This window comes from Schistocerca serialis, chromosome 2 (assembly GCF_023864345.2).
Source record: "Schistocerca serialis cubense isolate TAMUIC-IGC-003099 chromosome 2, iqSchSeri2.2, whole genome shotgun sequence".
Taxonomy (NCBI): domain Eukaryota; kingdom Metazoa; phylum Arthropoda; class Insecta; order Orthoptera; family Acrididae; genus Schistocerca; species Schistocerca serialis.
This window is the reverse complement of record NC_064639.1, coordinates 480273833-480294386: the sequence shown is the minus strand read 5'-3', so window position 1 is coordinate 480294386 and position 20554 is coordinate 480273833. Positions and strand designations below refer to the sequence as shown.

Genomic DNA, 20554 nt, shown 5'->3' with positions numbered 1-20554 from the left:
TTTCCAGTATATTTCCTCTTTTCTTTTTTTCAGCAAAGAACTTTTTAATCAGGAATGCTTCATTTAATTGTAAATACTGTGCAGATATTGGGCACTCCAAAGTCCTTTCAGCTGTGTCCACTTTTTACAACGACCCAACACAGCAAACTCCAAATTTTTTATTTATTTATTTTTGCAATTTTTCAGGAAAATCTACATGTATTATAAATTAAAGTCCACCACTGCAGTTTCTGTCTGTATGTGAAGCCTAATATCAAGAAATACTTTACGTGTTTTTATATAGTTTTCACTAACAGAAAGACTGGTTCATGAGGGAGGTTGTGTATGTAATTTATTACTGCTGAGTAATGATGAGTGTGTAATACACACACCAAAAAAATTTTGCATCACTCCTGTTCCCCAGAACTCCTGAAGATAGACGTTGACTGTGGATATTATATCACTGACACGGTCCCTTTGATTGTTCAGAGATGCCACTAAACCCACCCAAAGATGTAAACAACCATGCATGAGCAGCACCTATTAGACGGAGGGGGTCCAACAGCTGATCAGTTCCCATCATTCCACCAGGAAGGAGGTACACGGCTCATGTTGTCTGTAGTTCAACCATGCCTAGACAGTCAATACCGTGGTCCGATGAGTGCACCAAGGTGGAGGTTCCCTGCTGTTTTGGGGTGGCATTATGTGGGGCTGATGTACACTGCTGGTGGTCATGGAAGGCGCCATAACGGCTGTATGATATGTGAATGCCATCCTCCAACTGATAGTGCAACCAAATCGGCAGCATATTGGCGAGGCATTTGTCTTCATGGATGACAATTCACACCCCTGTCGTGCACATCTCCCGACTTCCTTCAGCATAACGACATCGCTTAGTTAGAGTGGCCAGCATGTTCTCCAGACATGAGCCCTATCGAACATGCTTGGGATGGATTGAAAAGGGCTGTTTATGGACGATGTGACCCACCGACCACTCTGATGGATCTACGCCGAATCACAGTTGAGGAGTGAGACAATCTGGACAAACAGTGCCTTGATGAACTTGTGGATAGTAAGCCATGACAAATAACAGGCATGCATCAATACAAGAGAACTTGCTACTGGGTATTAGCAGTGCCGGTGTGTACAGAAATCTGGACCACCACCTCTGAAGATCTTGCTGTATGGAGGTACAACATGCAATATGTGGTTTTCATGAGCAATAAAGAGGGCGGAAATGATGTTTATTTTGATCTCTGTTCCAGTTTTCTGTACAGGTTCTGGAACTCTCAGAACTGAGGTGATGCAAAACTTTTTTTGATGTGTGTATGTGTATTGTCATCTCTTCCACACTTAACCTTGATTTGGACTGACATCTCATAGCAATAATGGGAGCTATGAGCTGGTCAACTACAGAGGTCGTGGAAGAAAAAGCTAAAGCAAACAGCTGCTGCAACTCCAAAGAGCAAAGGAGCTTCACTGGAATCTAGGTCAGGTCTGATGATTTAGCGATAAAACACAAGCCTGAAAACTGAAAGGTCAAGAGACTGAATCCCAGATTTTTTGGTCTTCCTTCTAAACTAACATTCATGTGTCAATGATGTGGAGATTCAGCAGAAACAATATGTGATTCATATTCCACATTAAACTGTAGATCCTTTACCCAGTAAGATAACTGAGGGAGGTTAGAGTCACATGAGTTGCCAAAGTGGCAACCAATTGAAAGACTTGCACCAGGTCAATGAGCCACAAAATTATTATCACCAGAATCTATACATATGTTCTTCTTCTGTACATATTATAAATTAAGGTCCCCCGTTGTGTTTTTCTGCCTGTACATGAAGGCTAACCTCAGGAACTACTGCAGGGATTTTGATATAATTTTCACTAATGTTGTTGTGGTCTTCAGTCCTGAGACTGGTTTGATGCAGCTCTCCATGCTACTCTATCCTGTGCAAGCTTCTTCATCTCCCAGTACCTACTGCAACCTACATCCTTCTGAATCTGCTTAGTGTATTCATCTCTTGGTCTCCCTCTACGATTTTTACCCTCCACGCTGCCCTCCAATGCTAAATTTGTGATCCCTTGATGCCTCAAAACATGTCCTACCAACCGATCCCTTCTTCTAGTCAAGTTGTGCCACAATCTTCTCTTCTCCCCAATCCTATTCAATACTTCCTCATTAGTTACGTGATCTACCCACCTTATCTTCAGCATTCTTCTGTAGCACCGCATTTTGAAAGCTTCAATTCTCTTCTTGTCCAAACTAGTTATCGTCCATGTTTCACTTCCATACATGGCTACACTCCATACAAATACTTTCAGAAACGACTTCCTGACACTTAAATCTATACTCGATGTTAACAAATTTCTCTTCTTCAGAAACGATTTCCTTGCCATTGCCAGTCTACATTTTATATCCTCTCTACTTCGACCATCATCAGTTATTTTACTCCCTAAATAGCAAAACTCCTTTACTACTTTAAGTGTCTCATTTCCTATGAGACACTTTTTTTTTCTTAATTTTCACTAATATAGAGACTGATTCATGAGATTTATTACTGCTACACCGAACGCGTCATGTGGCTGTAGATACTTAGTGCTACCGCTATCAAGCCATAGTGGTAGCTAATTATTCTATAAGGACATATACTTTTTCAGTGTTATGACCTGTACGATGTAGCACGTTGAATGATAACTTTAGAGTGGCATGAAGAAAGACTGTAGATGTGTTAGTGTGTCAGATGGTGCCATGGGAGAAAGCATATGAAGAAGAGAGGGTCATGAGGAGTTTGGAGCATAAAGAAGAGAAGATCACGAGAGGAGAAGAGTTTGGAGCACACAGAAGAGAAAGGGACTGAGATCGAAAGACAAGGGTTAAAGGATGACAAAATTGCAGAGAATTTGCATTATACAGAGAATTTGTTGCATTGTGCTTTTTTGCATTTTGATTTTAACATTTTTTCCCATCTAATTTTCTATAAACTGTTGTCTGTTTTCTTTATTTACTCTTCTTTCAATTCTCTGCCCTACAGAACTAATATCTGATAGGAGAGACACATTGTTCCAGAATAATTTTAATGAAAGTTTCCTGTCTCTATATGTTCTATTCTATGTAAATGGCCCACCACTTACTGTTGATGTTCATTCATGTCTTAGTTACAGGTGATACATAATTTCTCTTTGAAAATCAGATTCCTGAAAATGTTACAAAAATTACTAAAAATGCTTTAGGCAAGCTTGACTCCTATTTCCATCAAAATGGACTAAATCTGCATCTCAGTAATCCCAGATGCTGCAATTTGGGAATAAATCATTAAAAGAGAGGGACAAAAATAAACTGCTCTGATCAGAAGATCACAGAGGCAAACCATGTAAAGCTTTTACACCTATATTTTGAGAATAATGTAAACTGAAGATACACATAGACTATTCAGCAAATAAATTGAATAACTTCACATTTTTAATGTGTGTTTTGTCAGGTCCCACAAACATGGACATCAAAAATATAGTCTGTCACTGTTACCTTGAGTTGTTTGCTTGTTATGGCACAATCTTCCAGGAGAATTAAAAAAATATCATAAAGTTACTGATATAGTCTTGTTCTTTTTTTAACTAAAAAAACATACAATGTAAGCTTCCCATTTCTGGTACAATTGCAGCATTCACTACATAGAGAACATTTAACTTCCTGCATACCATTTAACAGTCTATGCCACAATGTCAAAGTACAAGTGGTTACAAATTTACAGTAAACTAAAGGCAGGAATATAATCAACATGGATCTTAGTTCATGAGTATTGTGTAGCTGTATCACAGTAATGTGTGTAAAATAATATAAAATTTTTGAATTACTCTTATCAAAATGTTTCGTTGTAAATCTTGACATGACTCTTGTACAACAAATAAAATGATTAAAACTTGTATGTAATGAAATGGATAAATCACATATTGCAGGTTAATAAACAAGCAGGCAATCCATATCAGCTGCAGTGAAATAGTACACTTCCATGTAAACTTTTGTACTTTGTCATTTTTCCTTGAAGATGATAAGTTAAAGGACCCATGGGAAAACAGCAGAACACAGGAGTGGGAATGTGAAGAGAGTGTGAGATAAAATTTACTCTTAAGGTATAAAAAAGTCTCTATTTCAGGGAATTAAGCAATAATAAAATGGCAACAGTTCAAGTTTAAATATGTAGAAACTTCTGGCAGAATGTAAATAATTTAGGATTAAGGGAGACAGTTCACCAAATAGCCAAACCATTTAGTCGTTGACAGGCACACAGAAAAGTGAAAGAAAACTTCCTATCTTTCAGAATAAATCCTTTGTTGAGGCAGAGTTCAAATATGCATGCACATGTGTGTGTGCACACACCAGTGCACCCACCCACCTGCCCACACCCACCCAGCCCCCAGCCACCGCCCCCCCCCCCCCCCCCACACACACACACACTCTTGTAGAGGGAGAAAGAGGCAGGAGGCAAGGGAAGGGGTTGGGATGGATAGGTAGCAACTTGGAGAGAGGCAGCGGGATTTCTGGCTCGGAATGAGGAAGAGAGGGATGGCAGGTGCACTCGCTAGCCAGGTACTGGAGATGGTGGGGTGTAGTGCATAAGAAAGGTGACTGAAGACTTGTGATGGGAGGGGGTGACACGGCAATGAAAGGGAAACTGTTGAAGGAAGAGTATGTGGACAATGTGTTAAAGGAAATTGAGGGCAGGAGGGTTAGGGGAAATGAAGGATGTCTTGCAAGAATACCTCCCATCTGTGTAATTCAGAAAGCTGGTAGTGGAAAGGAGGATCCAGATGACCAGCATTGTGAAGCAGATTGAAATCAAGCATGCTGTGTTCAGTTGTGTGTTTTAGCACTGGGTGGTCAACTTTGTTCTTGGTCACAGTTTTCTGGTGTCCACTCATTCTGGTGGACAGCTGGTTGGTTGCCATACCAACATAAAATGCTGTGAAGTGTTTGTAGCAGAGTTGGTATATGACTTAGCTGCTTTCACAGGAGCCCTGTGTCTGATGGGGTTGGATAAGCATGCAACACAACTTGTGTAGGAAGTACTGGGTGGATAGATTGGACAGATCTTGCAGCACAGATCTTGCTACTGGGTCTTCCACAGGGGTATGACGAATGGTTTGGGGATGGATTAGGATGTGCAGGTTATTCAAAATGTCATGCATGTCTCATGACATTATTTTCTTAAATACAAGTGTAGTTTTAACAAGCATTTTCATTAAATTCTTCTGTGATGTGATGAACCACCATTTTGGCCACTGCTTCAAGTGGCCTTCATCACAGTGTATATTATGGAAACTTAAATTAACCATGAAACTATGGTTACAAAAACATTAACTAAAATAAAAATTGCATTTACTCACTTTGCAGATACGGATAGCATTGCTGTAAGCATGAGCTCGAGAATAAAATCCTACTGCTTCTGTTGATTGCCCTTGAGACTCTAGCTGCCGGGCCAAATGATAGCAGGCAGCAGGGTCTCCAGAGCTTTGAGCAACCTCTGCTGCTCCATCCAGGTCACCACGAAAGCACAGTACACGTACCAAACAATAGAAATCATTTGCTTCACGATACAGAGACAGTGCTTCATCCAACTGGCCCATGCTTTCCAGGTACTGTGCCCACCAACGAAGTAGTTGCCTGGAAGAAGAAGAAAAATAATTGATTTTTTTTGTAAACTTTAACATCAAATATCAGAAAATCCAGGTTGGAATATCAGACATTTTAGGAAAAGGATAGACTGCTACTCATTGTAAAGATGATACGTTGAGTTACAGACAGGTGCAACATAAAGACTGTTACACATTTAGCTTTCAGCCAAAGCCTCTTCACAAAAGAAAACACACACACACACACACACACACACACACACACACACACACACATACACACACGATTGCCATCTCTGGCAGCTAGGACCGGAATACAACTGTCACACTGAGCGGCAATCTGGAGTGGGGGCAGAGAAGGGGGGGAGAGATAGCAGGGTATGAGTGGGGGGATGGAAAAGCAATGTCTGGCAGAGTGTGCTGGGACTAGATGGAGGCATGAGAAGACTGCCAGATTCACTGTCGGAAGGTTGGAGGGTAGAGGGACAGGGGTTAGGGGGAGGAGGGGGAGGGAAGAAGAAGGGGTGCAAAAAGGAGAGGAGGAGCACTTCCTATTCCAATCCTGTCACAGCTTATCCAACCTCATCAGAGGCAGAGCCAACTGTGAAAGCACCCATGTCACATATCAGCTCTGCTGCAATCACTGCACAGATTTTTACGTTGGTTGCCCAGAAAGCAATGCACCACGCTTTTTTTTTTTTTTTCTTCAGGTGGAAACAATGCTACAAATGCGAAACGTTACATATGTATTCTTTGAAGTCCCTTGAGGGATCACGCCAAGTTTCCAATACTTCTGACACATAGCGTAGCTGCAGGACAGTTGGTGTCTACAGGTGATGTATGTTACAAGCAACGTGCCGTCATTAAATTTCTCACTGCAGAGGAAGAAACTGTTGGGAATATTCAAAAATGCTTATGCAAAGACTATGGAGCATCTGCTTCGACCGATGTACAGTTAGTCACTGGGCATGAAGGGTGAGGTCATCAGAAGGCAGTTTGGCAGAGCTCCACGATTTGCAACGGTCATGGAGATCATCCACAGCTGTCACACCTGACATGTTGCAGCGAGCTGATGTCATTTCTGAGGAAAGACGCATTACAACTTAGCAGTTGCCGCTCCATCTGTCAATCAGCAAAGGAAGTGTGGATACAATTATCCACACTCTCTGATATTCAAAAGTGTGTGTGCAAGATGGGTCCTGTGGTGTCTAATGGTGGATCACAAATTGCGCAGAAAAAACATTGTTTTGATTTGTTGTGACGTTTTGAAGCTAAGGGGGAGGCCTTCTTGTCCCAGACTGTGACAGTTGATGAAACCTGAGTTCACCATTCTGAGCCCGAAACAAAACAAAAGTCGATGGAATGGCACCTTTCCCACTTCCCACAGAAGAAAGAATTCAAAGCTATTGCTTCTGCTGGTACGGTCATGATCACTGTCTTCTGGGGCTGTGGAGGTGTGATTCTCAATGTTGTGATGCCAAGAGGCAGTACCTTTAATTCAGAAGCATATGTCAACACATTAACAAAACTCAAGATGTGCTTCTGGTAACTTTGGCGCCACAGCAACCCCAGAGATGTTTTTCTGCAACATGATAATGCTTGGCCTCAAATAAGTCTGAGGATTGCTGAACACATCGCAAAACAGGGTTGGACGGTGTTACCCCATCCACCCTACAGCCCTGACCTAGCCCCCTCCAACTTCCACTTGTTTGAGCCAACAAAGGATACCATTCGTGGAAGACATTTTGAGGATGATGAGGTGATTCACACAGTGAAGCACTGGCTCTGCCACCACGACAAGGTTTGGTACCAACAGGATATACACGCACTTGTTTTGCGCTGGAGAAGGCCATAGAACGGGATGGAGATTATATGGAAAAATAGGGTGTGTAGATAAAATGCCATTCTTTTGTGTGGTGTGTGTGTAATTCTCATTATGTTCAATAAAGAATTGTCAAAGACAAAAATGTGGTGCATTACTTTCTGGGCATCCCTTGTATATTGGTATGACTATCAACCAGCTGTCCACCAGAATGAACAGCCATGCCAAACTGTGGTCAAGAGCAGAGTTGACCCTGTAGCACACCATGCAGATGAACATAAAATGCCTGATTTCAGTGGCTGCGTCACAAACTGGGCCATCTGGCTCCTCCCATCCACCACCAGCTTTTCTGAACTATGTAGATGGGGGAAGTTATCCTCACAGCAGCACATTCTCCGCTCCTGAAATTATCTTGGCCATTCCCTCCACCCAATAGTCTTGGCCACCTCTGCTGTATCACCTCCTCTCTATTCATGTCCCCTCACCCTCTTTGTATGTGTGGCCCTTTGTCAATGCACCCACCCATCTTCCCCTTCCCTGTTTCTCTCCTTTCCTGACAGCCTCCCCCTTCCCCTCCAACCTTCAGAGACTGTGCCTGGCAGTCTATATCTACATCTACATCTACATCCATACTCCGCTAGCCACCTGACGGTGTGTGGCGGAGGGTACTTTGAGTACTTCTATTGGTTCTCCCTTCTATTCCAGTCTCATATTGTCCGTGGAAAGAAAGATTGTCGGTATGCCTCTGTGTGGGCTCTAATCTCCCTGATTTTATCCTCATGGTCTCTTCGTGAGATATACGTAGGATGGAGCAATAAACTGCTTGACTCCTTGGTGAAGGTATGTTCTCGAAATTTCAACAAAAGCCTGTACCGAGATACTGAGCGTCTCTCCTGTAGAGTCTTCCACTGGAGTTTATATATCATCTCTGTAACACTTTCGCGATTACTAAATGATCCTGTAATGAAGCGCGCTACTCTCCATTTGGATCTTCTCTATCTCTTCTATCAACCCTATCTGGTATGGATGCCACACTGGTGAGCAGTGTTCAAGCAATGGGCAAACAAGTGTACTGTAACCTACTTCCTTTGTTTTCTGATTGCATTTCCTTAGAATTCTTCCAATGAATCTCAGTCTGGCATCTGCTTTACCAATGATCAACTTTATATGATCATTCCATTTTAAATCACTCCTAATGCCTACTCCCAGATAATTTATGGAATTAACTGCTTCCAGTTGCTGACCTGCTATATTGTAGCTAAATGATAAAGGATCTTTCTTTCTATGTATTTGCAGCACATTACACTTTCCTAAAATTGAGATTCAATTGCCATTCCCCGCACCATGTGTCAATTCCATGCAGATCCTCCTGCATTTCAGTACAATTTTCCATTGTTACAAACTCTCGATATACTAGAGCATCATCCGCAAAAAGCCTCAGTGAAATTCCGATGTTATCCACAAGGTCATTTATGTATATTGTGAATAGCAATGGTCCTATGACACTCCCCTGCGGCACACCTAAAATCACTCTTACTTCGGAAGACTTCTCTCCATTGAGAATGACATGCTGCATTCTATTATCTAGGAGCTCTTCAATCCAATCACACAATTGGTCTGATAGTCCATATGCTCTTACTTTGTTCATTAAATGACTGTGGGGAACTGTATGGAATGCCTTGGGGAAGTCAAGAAACACGGCATCTACCTGGGAACCTGTGTCTATGACCCTCCGAGTCTCGTGGACGAGTAGCGCGAGCTGGGTTTCACACGATCATCTCTTTCGAAACCCATGCTGATTCCTACAGTCCTTGCAGGATCAGCCAGACAGTGCTCTTCTCTCCCTCCATCCATACCCTACTATCACTCTCCCTTCTCTGCCACTATTCCAGACTGCCACTCAATATGACAAGTTGCATTCCAGTCCGAGATACCACAGGTGGCAGACACATGTGTGAAATGTGCTTGCTTTTGTGACTGTGTGTATGTTTTGTTTTCTGAAGAAAGCTTTGATGAAAGTTAAATGTGTAACAGTTGTTTCATTGTGCCTGCCTGCAACTCACCATGTCATCTTGACACTGAGTAGCGATCTGTCTTTTCCCTAATATTGTTAAAATCAAATATTATAGAGCTGACACAAAGATATGAAATAAATTATTTTAATCAAGATGCATTACTCATAAAATGAATATTAGGGATTTGTTCAAATGAAGGTCAGAGCATGCTCGAAGTTATATACACTTTCAGTGTGAACAATGATTATCAACCTTTAGGAATAAAATGACATTTAATCAGGTGAGAAATAAGAATGGGTTAACTCTATGGGAAATGTAAATAAAACTGGAAAAAAGGAGGGGCGGGAGGGTTAGTATCTCAGATCACTGAACACAATTATCCCCATTAATGTATTAACACTTAGAGTGAACATTTCATGGCGATTATCACAGCCTCATCCAATAGTGTCGATTTTTTTTACCCCAATCTCTACCATCAAACTCTTGTAATGAGATACATCATATTTCTTCTACTGTAATCTACATCATCACCCAGTTGAGTAGGCACATCATAAGTATTGCTCTAATGAATCTTGGTAGCAGCAATGTGCAACAAGAAAGTACTTTCAAAGGGCAAATGCTGAAATATAGCATCTCAGCACATTTTCTTTGTTTAAAATAGAACTACTATTTTGTTTTTTGTTTGTATCTCCTAAATGCCATTCTGAGCTGTTGGCATCAACAGACTGCAGAACAGGTAGTAAGGTTCCACTAAAATCATACAAAGCTATTAATACAGACACATATATCCACTGTAACTGTCTTATTCTTTCTTCCTCCCTTCTCTCCAATTCTGCTGGAAAAATGGCAATTAACAGAGAAGCATGGCATATGAACTTACGGATCTCTGTCACGAAGTACATATGCTTCAAGAGCACGAGGATTATCAGTAAGCAGCCTTGGAGCATGACTTCGGTGGGTATCAGCACGTTCTAGGGCTTGCAGAGCAGCTCGCCTGTCACCACGTGCCTCTAAGTTCAGTGCATACCGATGGCGCATGTTACGTAAGTGAATTCTGTCATGCTGTTCCGTCACTTTAAGAGCTTCTTCCCACTGGCCCAAACTGCGCAATGCACGTGCTTCAAGATCATGTCGACCACACTGTCTGAAAAGTTGCATTGCTTCATCCTGAAATAATCACCACATAATTAGATAATTATGCTTACAGAAAAATGTTCCTTGTAAAGAAATACTTCAACATAGTCTGACTCTACAAGTTGCTATCTCAGAAAATTCATTTTATAGAAACAATTGAAACTGCAATTATAAATTGTTGAAACTAAAAGAAACAAGTGCTAGTAAAGATTACATCTGCAACAATGATTACTACAGTCCCATAATCCCCCTCAATCAATCAATCAATGAGTGGTACAGGAGCCATTAACAGACACTGAAATAAATTAAGGAAAATGCAGTCATTCAAACTCAGTCACGTCACAGCTCACAAAACTTTTCGGTTAGCATCTTCTCTTTTATTTTCTAGAAATTATATTTAATGTTACTGTACCAAGAATGAGTTTTTCCTAAGATCATATCTTTTTACACTTCATGCCATATCTCTTTCACATATTCTCATTTTGCTTATTTGTACTTTCTTAATTTTTAAGCTGCGTGTGGGGTAGTCGTGTGGTATGAGGCATCTCGTCATGGTTTGCGTGGCTTCTCCCGTCGGAGGTTCGAGTTCTCCCTCGGGCATGGGTGTGTGTGTGTTGTCCTTAGCATAAATTAGTTTAAGTTGGATTAAGTAGTTAGTAAGCCTAGGGACCAATGACCTCAGAAGTTTGGTCCCATAGTCCTTACCACAAATTTCCGAATTTAATTTTCAAGTGGCTTATACAGTTAGTTTCCCTCACTTACTTAAATATCTTGCATTTCCTTCTTTCTAATGTATCACGTATATCGACTGAAAACGCAATTGAATTTTTTCTTCTTTTTCTACAGTGCAGCTTCCATTCATTCCAAACAATCAGATGACTCTAACAATAAACAAAAAATGAAATCTTAGGTAAATTATGCATGATTTCCTCTCGTCATATTTCCAATGTCTATCTGGGCCAACACCTTCTTTCACTTTTCTGTACCTTTTCCTCTCCCTTGCTTCTTGCTTAGATTTCAGTAGTGGCACTAACAATTTCAAAAACTTAATATTTATCTACAATATTTCAATTTGCTTTTGGTTCCATGCAACCCTGGTGTACGGAAGTACATATGATTCTTGAAACAATTAAGGTAAAATTAGAAATATTCCCTTAAAATTGCGAACACATTCTGCAGTCTTTCAGGCTGAATTTCATTCAGCACAATATTTTGAACAGTTTGCCTACAGTCTGGACCATAGCAACAGGAAGATGAATTCCTGTCGATGCTCTAGCTTCCAAATTGTCTCGATATCAGCTCTATCAAATAAAACTGGGATGCTACCAAATATTAGCTCAAAACTCACAGAACACATCATTGTTACCTACAGGCACTGCATGGCCATGTACAAGGAAGTGTCAAAGTCACACCACTGTAAACTGGATCTCTTTCATACAGCACAGGAGCACCAATATTTCATGTGACCAACATGGAAGGCCCACATTTCCAAATAGTTCACAGTTAATGTCCTAGGTATGAGTTCACAATATTTTTTTAATACTACTGTATAGTTGCTTTCTGTCACAAGTAGTTAGAACTTCAGTGCTATGTGACTCCAATGTAGAGAGAAGGTAGCTGAGGTCAGATGTTTTGATACTCAAAACTTGCACTCAGTTACAAAATATATATGTTGTTAAATATTTGGTGTTTGATTACATCAACCATGGACCTTGCCGTTGGTAGGGAGGCTTGTGAGATACAGGTAGCAGTACTGTAGGTGCAATCATATCAGAGGCGTATCTGTTGAGAGGACAGACAAACATGTGCTTCCTGAAGAGGGGAAGCAGCCTTTTCAGTACTTGCAGGGGCAACAGTCTGGGTGACTGACTGATCTGGCCTTGTAACATTAACCAAAACAGCCTTGCGGTGCTAGTACTGTGAGTGGCTGAATGCAAGGGGAAACTACAGCCATAATTTTCCCTCAGTGCATGCTGCTTTACTGTGTGGTTAAATGATGATAGTGTCCTCTTGGGTAAAAGATTCCAGAGGGAAAATATGCCACCATTCGGATCTGCGAGCAGGGACTACACGGGAGGACATCATTATTAGGAGAAACAAAACAAGAAATTATTCAGATAGTGAAGGGAGACGAGAATTTAATAGTCATGGGGTCTGGAATTCGATAGTAGGAAAAGGAAGAGAATGAAAAGTAGTATGGAATGGGGTATGGAATGAAAGAGGAAACCGCATGGCAGAGTTTTGCACAGAGCATAACTTAATCATAGCTAACACTTGGTTTAAGAATCATGAAAGAAGGTTGCATACATGGAAGAGACCTGGAGACACTGGAAGGGTTCAGATAGATTACATAATGGTCACACAGAGATTTAGGAACCAGGTTTTAAATTGTAAGACACTTCCAGGGGCAGAAGTGGACTCTGACCACAATCTACTGGTTATGAACTGTAGATTAAAACTGAAGAAACTGCAAAAAGGTGTGAATTTAAGGAGATGGAACCTGGATAAACTGAAAGAACCAGAGGTTGTAGAGAGTTTCAGAGGGAGCATTAGGGAACAATTGACAGGAATGATGGAAAGAAATACAACAGAAGAAGGATGGGTAGCTTTGAGAGATGAAATAGTGAAGGCAGCAGAGAATGGTAAAAAGACGAGGGCTAGTAGACACCCTTGGTAACAGAAGAGATACTGAATTTAATTGATGAAAGGAGAAAATATAAGAATGCAGTAAATGAAGCAGGCAAAGAGGAGTACAAACATCTCAAAAATGACATCGACAGCAAGTGCAAAATGGCTAAGCAGAGATGGCTACAGGACAAATGTAAGGCTATAGAGGCACATATCACTAGGGGTAGATAGATACTGCTTACAGGAAAATTAAGAGACATTTCTAGAAAAGAGAACCACTTTTATGAATATCAAGAGCTCAAATGGAAAACCAGTTCTAAGCAATGAAGGGAAAGCATAAAGGTGGAAAGAGTAGTATATAGAGGGTCTATACAAGGGCAATGTACTTGAGGGCAATATTATGGAAATGGAAGAGGACGTAGATGAAGTGGGAGATATGTTACTGTGTGAAGAATTTGACAGAGCACTGAAAGATCTAAGGCAAAACACGGACCTGGGAGTAGACAACATTCTACTAGAACTACTGAAGCCTTGGGAGAGCCAGCCCTGACAAAACACTACCAACTGGTGGGAAAGATGCATGAGACAGGCAATATACCCTCAGACCTCAAGAAGAACAGAGTAATTTCAATCCCAAAGAAAGCAGGTGTTGACAGGTGTGAAAATTACTGAACTATCAGATTAATAAGTCATAGCTGCAAAATACTAACATGAATTATTTACAGACGAATGGAAAACCTGGTAGAAGCCGACCTCAGGGAAGATCAGTTTGGATTCCGTAGAAATGTTGGAACATGCGAGGCAATACTGACCCTAGGACTTATCTTAGAAGATAGATTAAGGAAAGGCAAACCTACATTCTCGCATTTGTAGACTTACAGAAAGCTTTTGCCAATGCCGACTGGAATACTCTCTTTCAAATTCTGAAGGTGGCAGGGGTCAAATACAAGAAGCAAAAGTCTATTTACAATTTGTACAGCAACCAGATGGAAGTTATAAGAGTTGAGGGGTACGAATGGGAAGTAGTGGTCGGAAAGGAGTGAGACAGGGTTGTAGCCTATCCCCGGTGTTATTCAATCTCTATATTGAGCAAGCAGTAAAGGAAGTAAAAGAAAAATTTGGAGTAGGAATTAATATCCATGGAGAAGAAATAAAAACTTTGAGGTTTGCTGATGACATTAAGAAAGGTGTAAGATGAATGTCTACAAAAGCAAACCAAGGATAATGGAATGTATTTGAATTAAATCAGCTGATGCTCAGGGGATTAGATTAGGAAATGAGACACTTAAAGTAGTAGAGGAGCAAAATAACTGACGATGGTCGAGGTAAAGAGGATATAAAATGTAGACTGGCAATGGCGAGGAAAGCATTTGTGAAGAAGACAAATTTGTTAACATTGAGTATCAATTTAAGTGAGAGGAAGTCCTTTCTGAAAATTATTGTATGGAGTGTAGCCATTTATGGAAGTGAAACATGGACAATAAATAGTTTACGCAAGAAGAGAATAGAAGCTTTCGACATGTGGTGCTACAGAAGAATGCTGAAGATTAGATGGGTAGATCACGTAACAAATGAGGAGGTACTGGATTGAATTGGGGAGAAGAGGAATTTGTGGCACAACAAGACTAGAAGAAGGAATCGGTTGGTAGTACATGTTCTGAGGCACCAAGGGATCATTTAGTACTGGAGGGCAGTGTGGATGGCAAAAATCGTAGAGGGAGACCAAGAGATGTATACATTAAGCAGGTTCAGAAGGATGTAGGTTGTAGTAGTTACTTGGAGATGAAGGAGCTTGCACAGGAGATTAGCATGGAGAGCTGCATCAAACCAGTCCCTGGACTGAAGGCCACAACAACAATTACATTATTTGGTGTAAGGATATTGTTTAAACTATTTCTAACTGTCATTCGAAACATGCATCACCCATGCTATTAGTAACTACAATGTGAGCATTTTATGGTTTTGGAATATAGATATATACAATACTCTAGCAGCCACAGAGTGTTACAGATGCATTTGAAGACCTGGGTTGCCAAGGTGAAGCTGTGTTGGGTATACTAGCTGCACTCATGTGTCTGCTATAAATTATGCGAGAAGCATGAACAACATCAATACTGATTGAAAAAGAGAGTGTATTCATTTCAAGATCATCAAGGGGTCAATGACAAATATCACTAAAAAATTCAAGTTGTTAATTCTAGATTGCTACTGTCAACGACAGGGTCTTAGCAGAAGTATATAAACACAAACCACTCCACACAATCCTGTTGGGGGAACCTCCACAACTGAGCATTATACCAGAGGTTGAAAATACAGCTTCAGTTGTGAAGTTCTTTTATTATCAATGACCAGTTTTGGGCTCTTGTAAGCCCATCTTCAAGTGTCGAACTTGGTGCTGTGGCCCTTGAGTGCCACAGTGGCCATCCACCGCGACACTCGGGAGCCACAGCACCAAGTTCGACACCCGAAGATGGGCTTATGAGAGCCCAAAACTGGTCGTGTGATAATAAAAGAGGTTTACAACTGAAGCGGTATTTTCAGCCTCTAACAAACCACTCATTTAGAAAATGTTTTGAATAATGAAATAGATAGTTTAACTACAGCAACCACTAATCATTACCTTTTCTGCTCATTAACATGCATGTCCAGGTTCAAGTCCCAGCCCAGCACACAGCTTTAATTTTTCAGAAACTTTCAAACCAGTGCACATTCCACTGCAGAGTGAAAACTCATTCTGGACCCACATTAGTAATTTTAAACAGAGCTATAACTACTGCTGCTACATTGTGTCACAGTGTTTATTTAATAGTATTTGTTCAAAGTCAAATTTTAATTATATTATTGTCATAGTAACTATTTTACTTGTGCGTATATTATAAAATGTGTGAGCTGGTGTGACTTTGAGAGTGAATATGTCATTTAATTTTGGCTTAGAAGTCTATGAATAAATTCAGTGTGGATAGAGCATTCAATCAATGTTGTTGTGACCCATACAGGAGCTAATTAGAATAATATGGCTGTTGTGAATGAATATTGTTGACAAATGTTAAATTCAGAGACTTCTATATAGATTTTTATAGGGTTCTTGTAATACTATCTATTTATGCTGCAACAGATCTTGGCCACCTCAATCAGATTATTGCTTAGTCACATCTTAGGGTGAACATTATCATGTGATGAATACTTCAACATTTCTCTCTACTGTAGTATCTACGAATGATACATGTTGAGAAATAAAGACAACTCATAGAAAGATGCACATATTACAAATCACATAGAGAGTTAAAAAGTTGTGACTCTGGTTTTGAGCATTAAAGAGCAGTTCCATCACATTGCAGTCCAATAAGAAGTTAAATAATATATGTAAAATGTTTGCTGACCCTGAGACCAAGTTGCAGGGCCAGAATTCCAACCCTAGCTTCCAGTTCTGGTTCATTGGCTGCTTGGCGCAAAATAAAAGCTGCACGACCATGTTGCATGTGACCCAAACATACCCATGCGACATCAAGGCGCCGAGTTTTCACACACATACGAGCGAGGCTGCTCCACACAGCTTCACTGCAATAAGAAATTTGATTTAGTAACTGATATTTTATAAGCAATAAATAGTGTTTGAAAGAACAGACTTATGCTTAAGAGGTATCTCTTCTTCAATATAACCCAAACATATTGTACACTGTAGGTGTGCTGTAGTCTTTTCTTATACCACTGTCAACTTTTCAATCAGTCACATTAAAATACACGGCATTCATAAAGTCCGGGAACACTTTCAATTATTTATTGCACAAGAACCAAACATTGTACAGATACCATACATATCTCATTTTGAAGAGAAACCCTGAAAGGCTTTTTCATGTATACCGCCACAGCATAGTTTGGTAATTTGCTGGTAGTCAGCACTAGTCGCAAACATGGCGAGTTGAGGTGCAGAGCCGAGCTTTCTGTGTGTTGGAGTTTGACAAAAACAAGTGTACTACAGCTGTTCAACGGATGTTTAGAACCAAGTACGGTAAGAAGCCACCAACAAGGAAGGCCATTTATCACTGGCACAACAAATTCACTACAATGGGTTGCTTGTGCCTGGCAAAGAGAAGTGGACGTCCCAGTGTGAGTGAAGTGAATGTGGAGCACGTACGAGAGACATTCATAAGGAGTCAAAGGAAATCGGTGCATTATGTATCCCGTGAACTCAAAATGGCTCAAATGACAGTACAAAAGCTGTCTATGAAACCATTCAAATTGGAGTTAGTGCAGAAGCTCAATGACGAGGACAAAGACAAGCGTTTTGAGTATCATTCACAGTTGCAACAATTGAATGAGGATGGGCATGGCATCAGTGATCGCTTAATTTTTAGTGGCGAAACCACTTTTCACACTAATGGGAAAGTGAATGGGCATGATTGTCGAATCTGGGGTACAAAGCAGCCAGTGCATTGTCATGCCAAAAACCGTACGGGTCATTCTTCTTCACCGACAGACTGTTACTGGATATTCCTACTTGGACATGTTGCAGCAAAGGCTGATGCCTCAAATGCAATTGGACTCTCCGTTCATCTTTCGGCGGATGGAGCTCCATCCCATTTTCATCGTGAAGTTTGTGGGTACCTGAAAATGGAGCTGCCGCAACGATTGATCGGCCATGCTACAGAAGGAGACAACTGTCTCATGAAATGGCCTCCCCGATCACCAGATCTTACTCCGTGTGACTTTTTTCTGTGGGGACATGTTAAAGATCTGGTGTATGTACTGCCTCTACCATGTGATGTAGCAGAGCTTCGAGAGAGAATACAGGAAGCTACTGCCACAGTCGATGAAGCCATCTGGGACGGGTATGGCAAGAATTCTATTATCGTATTGACATCTGCCGCGTCACTCATCGTTCGCATATCGAATGTTTTTAAAAAAAAAACCTTCAGAGTTTCTCTTCAAAATGCAATATGTATGACATCTGTACAAAGTTTAGTTCTTATGCAATAAATAATTGAAAGTGTTCCCAAACTTTATGTACACCCTGTATTTCATTTGTTTTGCTTCAATGTGTGACTCACTTAGACCAATGTAAATGTATCTTAGCATACTGAGTGAAATTCGGAAGCAGCAGATTCATCACACATTGTAATGTAGTGTAGCATGTGAAATTAGTACAACAATTTCTTGTACTCTTTTTGAATGGACTGATTAGATTGTGAATGGAAAAAAAGCTGACAATAGTGGGTGATTGGCTGATACGCAAAATTGATAATATTTGGATGTATCCAACATGATTCATGTCACACTATAACCAGACCATATTTTTATGAAACAATGGAGTTGTTACAGATAAGCTACCAGATTGGCCTCATGTTATTTGAATGAAGAATTGAGGCATAGCTCACTACTGTGCAAGAATCCAGTACACCTGTGAGGTTAGTGACCCAGATTATGTCTTTCATGTCCTCAGAAATTTACACTCTTCCCCATAAACATGCACTGAACTTGATGGACACCAAGCTAAGTAAATCTTTCAGATGCACTGTAGGTAGTTAGACTAACTTTGTACTTGATCCACATTACTGTTCATTTAACATTAGAAAAATTAGAGCTATTTCTCTTTTTTCACAGCTGGATGAAGTCCACAATCAAGTGCACTTTCAACAACATTACTGCTACCATCAGTTTCATGGTGTAGAACAAAGTGTACAATTTTTGGTATTTATTATGTAACAATACTCTGTACATTTTAATTATTCATTTGAAATTGAAACCTATCTTAGATGATGTCTTAAAGTTTTGGAGTTTGTGTCATACAAAAACTAATGTGTAAGTATCTTTTAGTTCTGCCCGTCCACAACTTAACATGTCTCTTTACAGCAAGTAGCAAAAGATATGTTGGCAGAGTGAACACCTAAATTAGATTAGATTAGGTTCAGTTTTTGTTCCACAGATCCAAAAATGAGGTGATTCTTGTGGGTGTAGAACATGTCAGGAGGTATAGAGCTCATTTTATTACTTCTCTTCAAATTACATTAATCATGGAATGGAAACACACAGCAACAGAACGTACCAGCGTGACTTCAAACACTTTGTTACAGAAAATGTTCAAAATGTCCTCCGTTAGCGAGGATACATGGATCCACCCTCCGTCTCATGGAATCCCTGATGCGCTGATGCAACCCTGGAGAATGGCGCATTGTATCACAGCCGTCCACAATAAGAGCACAAAGAGTCTAAACATTTGGTACAAGGGTTGCATAGACAAGAGCTTTCAAATGCCCCCAAAAATGAAAGTCAAGAGGGTTGAGGTCAGGAGAGCGTGGAGGCCATGGAATTGGTCCGCCTCTACCAATCCATCAGTCACCGAATCTGTTGTTGAGAAGCATATGAACACTTCGACTGAAATGTGCAGGTGCTCCATCGTGCATGAACCACATGTTGTGTCGTACTTGTAAAGGCACATGTTCTAGCAGCACAGGTAGAGTATCCCGTATGAAATCATGATAATGTGCTCCATTGAGCGTAGGTGGAAGAACATGGGGCCCAATCAAGACCTCACCAACAATGCCTGCCCAAACGTTCACAGAAAATCTGTGTAGATGACGTGATTGCACAATTGTGTGCGGATGAACCATTCACAGAAGTGTACCCGTGGAGGCCAATCAGCTGCTGATAGTGCCTACACACGCTGTACATAGTACGGAAACAACTGGTTCTCCCATAGCACTCTCCATACAGTGACATGGTCAACGTTACCTTGTACAGCAGCAACTTATCTGACGCTGACATTAGGGTTATCGTCAACTGCATGAAGAATTGCCTTGTCCATTGCAGGTGTCCTCGTCGTTCTAGGTCTTCCCCAGTCACGAGTCATAGGCTGGAATGTTCCATGCTCCCTAAGACGCTGATCAACTGCTTCGAACGTCTTCCTGTCGAGACACCTTCGTTCTGGAAATCTGTCTCGATACAAACGTACCGCGTCACGGCTATTGCCCTGTGCTAATCCATACATCAAATGGGCATCTGCCAACTCCGCATTTGTAAACATTGCACTGACTGCAAAACCACGTTCCTGATGAACACTAACCTGTTGATGCTACATACTGATGTGCTTGATGCTAGTACTGTAGAGCAATGAGTCGCATGTCAACACAAACACCGAAGTCAACATTACCTTCCTTCAATTGGGCCAAATGGCGGTGAATCGAGGAAGTTCAGTACATACTGACGAAACTAAAATGAGCTCTAACATGGAAATTAAGTGTTTCCGGACACATGTCCACATAACATCTTTTCTTTATTTGTGTGTGAGGAATGTTTCCTGAAAGTTTGGCCATACCTTTTTGTAACACCCTGTATATGCGAACACCGC

At 40.7% G+C, this 20554-nt stretch overlaps 1 protein-coding gene across 1 annotated transcript in view; it reads right to left on the bottom strand.

The window, feature by feature from the left end:
• The window catches only part of LOC126457406 (intraflagellar transport protein 140 homolog), a 262614-nt gene that overhangs the window by 82808 nt on the left and 159252 nt on the right, over positions 1 to 20554 (bottom strand). Inside the window, exons 15-17 of the mRNA XM_050093673.1 lie at positions 16590 to 16767; positions 10328 to 10614; positions 5365 to 5641 (exon numbers count right to left, since the gene is read on the bottom strand). Coding sequence (XP_049949630.1) covers positions 5365 to 5641; positions 10328 to 10614; positions 16590 to 16767 — 742 coding nt within the window. The remainder of the gene's footprint in view (positions 1 to 5364; positions 5642 to 10327; positions 10615 to 16589; positions 16768 to 20554) is intronic.